Consider the following 10,983-nt stretch of genomic DNA (forward strand, 5'->3'; position numbering starts at 1 on the left):
GACTGAATACTAAGGAAGAAAGTTGTGCAGATGGACAGTGTCACATTTCTTCTAATGGGATAATTTAGAGGTGTAAGAATATTTAAAGATTTATTGTACAGAAGGGAGTGCAGATAACCACGTCCGATGAGAGAGGCATGGAGTGTTTAGAGGAATTACAGGGAATCAGGGTTGTTGCAGATACAGTGGCCTCAGTTAGAAAGAGAGTACAGGATTGACTTTTTGTGTGGAGCTATTGAAATGAAAATATAGTTGCTTGTTTGTGGGTTTGATATGTATTGAGGTATGTAACTTTTAATTGAGGAGGGAGATTTGTATATCTAAGAATGTGACTTGAGAGGAATAAGTAGTGGAAGTGAAGGAAACAGAGGATATTTTGCCAAGGGAAGAGATAAAATCTTTGAGTGACTCCATACCATGTTGCCAAATGAGGAAATGTTGTCAATGTATCGTAGTCAAAGTAAGAGTTTCAGGATATAGTGGGAGAGAAAATTTGTTCAAGGAGGCAAAGGTAGAGATTGTCATATGAATGGCTGGACTTACTTCCCATGATGCAACCTTTGATTTGAATGTAGCGGCTATTGTTGAAAGTGAAAGAATTATATAAGGGAATGAATTTTGCAAGCTGTAGAAGGAAATCCGTACTAGGGACTTGTGGAGTGGGGCATATAGAAAGGAAATTCTGGAGAGAGGAGAGACATTCTTCATGGGAGATAGATGTAAATGTATACTGGGAGTTCACATTAATAGTGGCCATAATTAAGTCTGTATTGCAGTTAAAGGAGATAGAATTAAGTTTTTTCAAATCTCAAAAAATTAACTCTATTTTCTTTTGTTCTGTATGTTTGTACATATATGACACTTTCAGAAGGTCTCCGAGTTTGATTTGGTCGGAAGGATGACATTGTACACCTGCTCAGAAGATTTTTAAAATCTAGAAAATGAGCTTCCATATGCTTCAATATCATGTTTGAGCATACTATTGCAATGGATAGGATTCAATCATCATATTCACCTAGGCAGTATAGTCTTAAATTGTCAAAAATATTTCACCCATACATTTAGTATATATACGAGGGTCATCCGGAAAGTAGTACCCGTTCGTGAAATAAAGACACAAAAGTAAATATTAACAAACATAAAAAATTTTATTTGAAAGAGGATACTTTAAACTACTTCTCAACATAATCTCCAAGCAAATTAAGGCATTTGTCATAACGTGTGACAAGTTTCTGTATTCCTGCTGCATAGTCCTTCGCCGCCAGCTCATTGAGATACGCGAGGGACCCATCTTGCACAAATTTTTGCATAATGCAGATGGTGTTTAACAATTTCATGAACAATTGTTCGAGAAACATTGGGAAAATTCTCACAGATGTCATCAATTGTGACGCGCCGATCGTTCCTCACGAATTCGTCAACTGAGCTCACCAGTTGGTCTGTAATGACAGACGGTCTCTCCGAACGCTCATCGTCGTGTGTGTTCCCCCTCCCCATGTTGAAGTTGCGACACCACCGCCGAACAGACGACTCGTCCATTACATTGTCTCCATACACCTCCTTTAATTGGCGATGAATATCACATGGGCGAACGTTTCTTGCATTGAGGAATTTAATCACTGCCCTCACTTCACAACTGGCGGCGTTCTCAATTTTTTTAAACATTGTAAACAATCACAGAAACAACACAGGCAATGCTAGCGTCACGCAACTTGGCTCAGAGAAGGCAGACAAGCCACTGAAGCTATCTGACCTCGTCCAGCGGCTACTCGCGTCGTCAGCACTTCATGCGGCACGAACGGGTACTACTTTCCGGATGACCCTCGTACATATGCATATACAATGAAACCTTTGCTATCTGGGGTACCACATATAATACGCATATGCTAAACTTCAAATTACTTTAGACTCCAGAATCCTTAAACTAATACATATGTTTCTTCTGAACTTCCCTCACCACAACATTTTTGCAAACCATGCTAAATGTTGAGGTGTTTTTACTCCAACATACATATTGGAATACCAACATATGGACTCCCTAAGCAATTAATTTGGTGAAAAATGAGAAATCTTGTCAGGCATATCAATAAAACATCCAGTAAGTGGATAATATTCATAATCTTTATAGAATACATATGCCTATATGAAAATGGAAAATTCATGATAGTATGGATAAGTGTATTTCATGCATATATTTTTTCAAATGTAAGTATTTAGTAAGTAAATGCTACCTACTCTACTCAACTGTCGTAGCCCATTGAGTAGTTTCAGGCATGATGCGGTATAATCCAAACATAATAAATTAGGTACTACTATCCATTCTTTATTATATAGTAGCCCATATTATCCTTTTCAATCCTGGAAAGTGAAGTAAGAACGATAACCCAGCATCTATGATTATTAGGCTCAGTACTAAAATAAAAATACTAAAAAAATTCATGTTTATCTGATTTCTTTTGAATCTTCAAATGAGACCAACAACAATATCATTGCGCATGATAACACTATTTATTATATTCATGTGGATATGATGAATAATGATAAGAAAAGAAATTTCATGCAGTTGTATCTTTGTCCAGGTACCATTTATGCATCCCCATTTTTATACATGTGTTTATACAAAGAGTTTCATATATTTTTTCTTTTAAATGAGCTAGAGAATCATTTGACTGTCAAGTCCAGGCAAATTCTCGGGATACTCAAATTTTATGATTGGTAAAAGCAAGAACCGAACAATCTGAAAATTTTAGCTCTGTATCAAGACTGGAAGAGAAGGTTGAAACTCTTCCAAAAAGAGAGAGGGCTGGAGAGATTCCTGAGTTCTAAATGGTTGGACATTTGTTCCTTTATGCCTACATATTGGCTATATGTAGAATGTGGAACCAACCTTCTCATATACAAAAACACAAGTGCCCTAAATTGGGCATGAACACATAATTTCTGGACCCCATGATGAGGGCTGCCATCCACCTATATATCCACCCTGATTCTGGGAAGAACAATTCTCCTCTATTCCATGGCTCAAAGAGGTGCAGACAGTCTCAAGCTCAGCTGCCTCCAAGTGGGGAGTTGCGGATCATTAACTAGATGGGGTCTACCTTCTTCCAAGCTAAGCTACAGCACTGCTAAGAGTTTATTTCAGAACCCACAAATGATTCTATTTGAAGGTAAGATAAAAGGAGCCCTAGCTCATGAATCATGGGAAAATCAGGGTAAAATGAGACGGCTGGGTATAAAAATGAGTAAATATTTTGTTTTACAATGCCTCAGTATAGAGCTATAGAATATACATCTATGTTCATGGGATAGACAATAGCTATCTATCCAAATCCACCTCCTGAGACCTTAAGGCAGTTTCACCCAGGCAGAATGCAATCATTCTGCAAATGTTCATTTTTGTGTTCACACTATTCAGATTTGGATCTGAGCACTCCATGAACCTTAGATGCCCATTGTATAAAACATTAATTGACTACTCAACAAGCAAACAAATTATTTTCTCAAGTTTTATGGACAACTATAATTGCATAGATACAGTTAAAGCTGCATCAAGTGTTCAAAAATTAGTCAAAGGATTTTTTAAATAAAGACTGTACTTTTACAAGGTTCAAAATGTAATACCTATTAACATCAAAATATTTTTACTCGCTTTGGCAGGCGTTCTTGAGATTTTTTCTGTTTTGAGTCCATGTTACCAATTGTAATCACTCACTTAATGTCACCAAAACTTTCATAAATTTAATATAGCTCTACAATATTGATGCATCCTGCCATTTTTTAACTGGGTGAGGATAAAGATAACACCAAGAAAAATTAATCTTGACAATGCATAAATTGAATAAAACTACATCAGCCTGGTACCCAATACTCCAAACAGATTGAAAGTATGCAAGAATTCCAAAGTTTAAAAATAATTCCCCTTGACTGAGATACCTGTCAAGGCCAATGTTTCTTATGCTGTGGAATTATTGCATTTTGGTGCACCTAAGGGATTGACTTTATCAAAATAACTGCCATGGCATCTCCCACAGTTCTTTGAATCAGACTGAAAGGACTAATGGAGTACATGTTGATGGTGAGGAGGTTAATTAAGGGTATTTTGGTTTCAATTATGGTTCATTCTTTAAACTTTCTGTGAGCAGTTCCTAAATGTTTTAGCAGGAGTGAAAGTTTGCTAAATGTTTATTTGCTAAGAACTACTACCACCCAAGCAACCATTAGACTCCAAATAGAACACACTCTAAATGCCCATGCATCATCATTAAGCATATCCTTCTGTTTCTCTTAGAGTTCCCAGACTTGAAAGAGATGAAGGTAGTGGTATGAGACGAAAAATAGGAACTGGTTCTGCTAAGTGTGTGCAGTGTCATCTCCCTCTACCTATGTAATATGAGGAGGGTTTATGTAAAAAATATATTACCAGAACATTATTTCCACCATGAAAGTAAAACTTGTGATTCAACTATTTCAACAACTTCGACAAATTGAAAAATATTTCATTAATTTAAATTACTGGGATGTATGGATTACTGTAATGGTTCTGGGAAAGGAGCAAAACAGACATATCATGCAGCCTCAATATAGGTCAGAACAGGATAATATTAATAATGACAACTGAACATCAAATGCAGAAGAAGACCAATTTTTATCATTCTAGTACACATTGAAGCTCATAGTCATTAATGGTAATAATAATTTTATTGGTCATTAAAAAGGCATACAATAGACCTCATCAAACATAACACATGAGACATATAAAACAAGGCAGCACATCAGGCATATAAAACATCATAAAGCCATATCTATTTTTCCAAGACTAAAACAATCATTCACTGAATACAGAGCTTTAGAGGCTAGCCATAAATGCAAGGTTTGTTGAAACTTGGTAGAGCTAGTTTTTAAGGCAGTATGCAGCAGTTGATAGAATAATTTTAAACCAAGTTATTCAAGTATGCTGTGATATAGTTAACCTGCAATTAAACATTGGGATTTCATTTTTAATTCTGGTATTATAATCATCTAATTCATATCTCGTGGAAAACCAATGTAAGTTATCTTTGACATGAATCAATATTTTATAGATGAACATGCTATACATAATAAGAATATCCATACTTATAAATGATGGTGAGCACCATTCCGTTACAGAAGATTGAGTAAATACCATGATTTTTTTAAAGAATAAAAACATATTACATATCTGGAGAATAGCCCTAGATTTCCAGGCCATTATTAATATGACACTTAAAGAAAGCAAAGTAAATAGACCTTATTTGCTCTGCAGGGATTAATACTAGCAGATGCAGTGCATTTAATAATTTCCTCCTGATAATATTGATATAAGAATTCAGCCCAGCTAAGAGTCAAGATGGAATACCAATTATTTTCCCTGGTTATCTTCTTTATATGTATTTTTTATGATGCATGCTAGAGTTTGTTTCCTCTCTAAATTCAGTGTGAAACCTTTACCTTAAACTAATGAAATTAAAGCTGAAATTAAAGGAAGTACAAAAATAAAGTTTGTCAAGGGGGATAAGAGCTTCATCCCTAGGAAATTGAGGTAATCTTTTCCTCTTCCTTGGTAATAAATTAGGCTAATATAATAAGTCAACTATTAATAATAAATAATATCTGTAGAAAGTTTTATGTATTTTAAAATACATTATATATACTTCAGTATCATAATTTGCGTTGATTGTGGGTAAGACATCCAAACCTTGTCCTGTTGTGACTTTTTACTTGATAATAAAGGCTTATACTTTGAAAAGAGGCAAATTTCAATTACTCTGGAAACCTGTTGAGCCATATTGATTTGGAAATCTATCTGGGCACTCAGACAGGTTTGGTCATGTCCTTGACTTGACTCGAAGTGGAAAGACTGCTTTTGGTTTACAGCAAATCCTTAGCTAAAAGGGCTGGCCATCCGTGATAAGACTTTAGAACATCTTCTTGAAGTCATTTATAATTGTCCAGGGAACCTACAAATCTAATTAAGATGGATAATTGAAAAACTGGGTAGTCGTTTTTCTTCACGGGCAGCCTTGGAAATTTGAGCTGGCAAAGTAATTCTTTGCAAAAAAATAATTTTAATTCTTATGTATTTTCTACACGTGGACCAGGTCAGCAAGGTGGACAAGGTATTCGCATGCTACCTAGGGAATGGGTGCAGGATCAACTTTGGTAGTTGGACTCGGGGAAATCTAGATGGATAGCCTAGAGTGACTAATCTGAATCTCAGGGGGCAGAAAAGCCACCAGATATATCTGGAGTGTAAAAAAATGGGCTTGCTCCTAAGCTTAGGTCTCCTGCATCGTGGGAAGCTTGCACCCTCTAGTGACACTGCTGCATTGGTTTAATGTGAAAAAATAATGAAAAATGGGTACTTGCATATGTAAGGCGATGAGGCCTGAATTGAGAAAATTACTGACAGATATCTAGTGAGAATTTAATTAAGCCAGGTAAAAATGACTTCGAGAAGAAAATTCAAAGCTGTGGTTATGGGAGGCGACCGATAGCTAAGGTAGAAAATTTTAAATTGATTACACGCAGAAGATGATATGTTAAACGTAAATTATTTGAAGAGTACGAATTAAGGACTTAGTGGTATCAATATGTTATTATTGTAAGTTGTTAGATGGGAACACATCAGGTTAATTGAGAATAAAAAAGCTTTCATATTCAATATTCCAATTTTTTCGATGCATCACAGTGAAAGGGAGTAAGTCATGTGATGGACTTATATATGTCATATATTAATTAAATACAAAACATAAAATGAAATTAAGTGGCTCGACATCTTACACGCATTGCTACTACGTTCACTGAATCCGACCCAGTAAATTCGTCATTCGATTGTTTTTTCGCTTCGCGTTAACCTGTGTCGATACCATATGAAATTCTGCATAGTATATTAACTCATTCGCTTCAGAAAATAGCGGCCTCAGAAAACTACGCAATGGAAGATATATATATCTTGGCATTTCAGTAATGATACGCGAGCGTGGTCCTGGCCAAAACATTTTACACATCAAATAATATATAGGTATTATAGTTGTGTCTTTCGGTAAGTATGCATTTTTATTGAATATATGTTTTTTCCCTGACTTGTTTTTTATGAGCGATTATATCGGTGCAGGGATGACTTCACTAGATTATAAAACCTGGAGTCGATTTACAACTGAATACAATCCTCTAGAAGCTGGAAGTATAGATCGAACTGACTTGAAACCGCATGACAATGCAATAATACGAGCCCTGTCAGCTGAATTTGTTCCCCCGAAGCATATTAGTGGTATACCTGGAAATACCATTTTTGTTGCCAGATTAAATAGACAAACAACTGAGGAGACTGTAAGCAAGGTTAGTATTCCACCATTTTAATGAAGTTTTCTCAGGTCTTCCACCAGTCAAGGGTTCCATGTTGGCCGAAGTTTCGGAGCTCGACTCAAGCATCGTCCTCACGGCAGAGAAGAGTAGGAAATTTGTTTAATTAAAAAAAATGTTTTCGGACAAAAATGTTCGGTCGATGCACATCATTTGTAGGGGTACCTAGTTCATCAGAAACATGCAAACACTTAATCTGCGGTCCCTGTCCGACAAAACCTTCCCTCTTTCAGGAATTTCGTTATTTTTTCAGATCGGAGAGCGTCCTGAACGTTCAGCCTCTTCTCTATCCTATCTAAAAAAACTTGGGACGCTCAAAAACACCCGATCTGCCCATGCCGTTTTCACCATAAGCTACTATGAGCATGTAATGAGTCTCTTTCCTGGTTTTGCCCAATTTCACACAAAATCTGATATCGTAGCGTTATTCCAATAACCGGTTCATGATGGAGCTTAATGAGGTCACGATATAGAGGTTTCGCGACCGAACCACCCATACTCCACCAGGGCTGGGGGGCCACTGCCACCGTCCTCTCCTATGAGACCCCTCCCTCGACCCCAGCCTTCCGTTTATATGGGAAAAAGTAAATAATTCTACTTTAGGGACAGACCTTGTAAGTGGAAAAAAATATTTTAACTGAAAATTTATTGCTTTATGGGTCGCGGTAGTCCAGTGGGTAGAGCGTTGGGCTGCTGACCGGAGGGTCCCGGGTTCGATTCCCAGGCAAGGCACTCTGGGCACCTGTAGCTCCACCCAAGATAAAGTGATTTTTCGGGTACCAGGCCTTCCTGGGAAACCATAACCGGCACAGGAAAAGGAACTGGCCCCCCTACCCTAATGTGTGATTTTTCACATGCCGTATAGGGCTTAGTACTGGGTGATCTCTACCATCACCTACTAAACTGGTGGGTTGATTACTGTGTTTATGGTTTTTATGGTTTATTGCTTTAATGGCATTGGATGGGGAACATAACTTATTTATCTTAAGTTATTAACATAGAACCAAAAACACAGCATTTACAAATTATTGCCATCTACAATGTGTAACTAAAATAAATTAAGAAAGTGATTTGATTTATACATTTCAAAGAATATTTAATAGGATAATCCCCCGTAAATTTGTGAAACATTTTCTGAAGTGTTGTTTTACATGTCTTTTGTTAAATGTTGCAAACTATGAGAAAACCATTTACAAAAAGATTTTAAGGCTAATAAAATGGGAAAAATTTAGTGCTTGATAAATAAAATCATACATATGGTTCACAGCATCATTAAAGTCTTAATTACATAACAGACCAATTAATTTTGTGTAAATATTCGACTTGAACCAAAATAGTCACAATTCTTAAAGTCATATACTAACTCATCATTGCTAAAATTGTACTTTTTTCCAATTATTTCAATGCATAATCAATGGGAAGATGATAGTTCACCCAATCCAGGGATCATCAGAAAAAGAGCATGTAATATTACCCGAATTAGATAAGGCTTAAAAGTACATAAATTGTTCCATTTAGTATGTACTTATAATGAGAAGAGTCAACCCCAGCCATACTCTTATAAATGGGCAAAAGATGGGTGAGGGATATTAGAGAAGATAAATGCAGTAAATCAATAAAAATTATAAATATATTGGTTGACTGCATTTACCTTCTCTAATTTCCCTCACCCATCCTTAGCCCATTTATAAGAGTACGGCTGGGGTTGACTCTTCCCATTATATTCATATGGCCGTAGTTACCGCTCCCTTTATATGTTATGTACTAGTTCAAAATGTAAGTATGAAAGATTATTCTATAGTAGGTGAAATCACCGTGTGAGAGGGAGCGCATAGCTCATGAATAAGATAAGAATCGTCAGTAGATGCAGTATGCCAATCAATGGAATGTAAATTGCTATAAATATTTGGAATTATAGTTCGTGCTATTTGAAAATGAAAAAAATTTCAAAGTGGTTTGAAGTTCATATTTTAGCTGTTTTCCCAGTGTTTAAAGGCAAAAGATATGATTGCAAATTGAAGAATAAAAAAAGTTGGCTGTTAGTATGATTTTATTACATCCTTTCAAATTCTTCTTCCCCTGCACTAATGTTGTTTTAATGCTGTCATTATAGCAGTATTTAGGGAAGGTGACCGACAGCTAAGGTCATTTGCACCATTAGGGATAAACAGGAAAGGATGATGGGTGGAGAGAAACCTGGCATCAGCACTAACCTACTCTTAACGAAAGGTGCCAAGGGGTCCGCAGGTTAACATCCTATTCAACGGACGGCGTACTCACTCTTAAGTGCACCTCACGTAGGGATCGAGATACCACTGAAAAATATTCATTGCCGCTGGGGTTATAGCAGGATTTTGGAAAAGCTTGGATGAAACTGCAGTATTTTCTGGATAATTGTCAAAGAAGAGATATCTAATAACTTAACTTATTCATTCTAGGTGTTTTCACACTTTGGCAAAGTAAAGAAATGCACCCTAATTAGGAACATTGTGACTGGAATATCTAGAGGCTTTGCTTTTGTGGAGTACCATCATAAGCAAGATGCAATCAGAGCTTATGCTGCTGGTAATCAAATGGAAATTGAACGAAATAAAATATTTGTGGATAGGGAGTTGGGAAGAGTCCTTAAGGGCTGGGTACCTCGACGGCTTGGCAAGTAGAAAATATTACTATTGTATTAACTGTTCACAAATTATTCACTAGAGTGAGGTTAACTTGGATCTTTGAACATTTTAATTAGTATAAACAAAGGTGAATAGTTATCATAAATTGCAATGAAAGATTATTTTAGTTTTTGAAGCATATTTTAATTGTCAACAAGGATGACATTTAAAGAAAAATGTGGTTAGAAAAGTTATGTAGAAATAAATTGAAGTCATTTTCTTGAAATATTATTTGTAGGTGGTGGTCTAGGTGGCAAAAAAGAGTCAGGACAATTGCGTTTTGGAGGAAGGGATCGACATTTCAAGATGCCATTTGTTCCTGTCAAAACATCCTCCAGCAATTTAAATAGACATAGGGAGAGAACGGAAGAGAGACATCACCATTATAATGATAAGAGGAGAAGTGATTGTGAAAGAAGTAAATGGTCCCAGAAGTCATATGAATCTTCTCATCAGTTTTAGCATTGTCTTGGCATCCGTATTATTTTTAGTTATTTTATAAATTTTGTTTTGATATTTTTTGTATTAATAAGTTAAAAATTTGTAAATAAAAATATTTCTACAATACTGTTTGTGTATTTATTTGAGATGCCTGACATGCAGGATATTATTTCTGCAGAATGGCTTTTAGTACCTCCTACAGTAGATCATATAATACAACGATTAGATCAAAAGGCGACCAGTGTTGGCAGAATTGCTGATTTATTTGGTATACCAATGCAGCCTTTATCTTGGAGGTTGATGTAGTTGCTTTATCCAGTTTAAGTTGGTTAGCTCATGATATTCCAAGCATTGCATTAAATTGTGGGCTCATCACTAGGGTGAGTGTACTTCTCAGTTTGAGCATCAGATACATAGGTCTTAGAGTTCTAGCTCCTCAAAATTTAAGATTTCTTCTTACAAGTTACTATATCTTTCTTACTGCAAATAAATCTCC

The 10,983-nt window shown here is 36.1% G+C and overlaps 1 protein-coding gene across 1 annotated transcript; it reads left to right on the forward strand.

Annotated features, from left to right (window-relative positions):
• Positions 1–6,858: 6,858 nt before the first annotated feature.
• Positions 6,859–10,603, forward strand: LOC139701184 (U11/U12 small nuclear ribonucleoprotein 35 kDa protein-like). The gene is made up of 4 exons (XM_071599742.1): positions 6,859–7,063; positions 7,136–7,359; positions 9,822–10,035; positions 10,285–10,603. Exons 2-4 carry the CDS (start codon positions 7,138–7,140, stop codon positions 10,506–10,508), a joined length of 660 nt encoding a protein of 219 aa, XP_071455843.1. The 5' UTR covers positions 6,859–7,063; positions 7,136–7,137; the 3' UTR covers positions 10,509–10,603.
• The last annotated feature ends 380 nt before the right edge of the window (positions 10,604–10,983 follow it).

Source organism: Hetaerina americana, unplaced genomic scaffold, assembly GCF_022747635.1.
Source record: "Hetaerina americana unplaced genomic scaffold, ioHetAmer1.1.p SCAF_1, whole genome shotgun sequence".
In the NCBI taxonomy this organism is placed as follows: domain Eukaryota; kingdom Metazoa; phylum Arthropoda; class Insecta; order Odonata; family Calopterygidae; genus Hetaerina; species Hetaerina americana.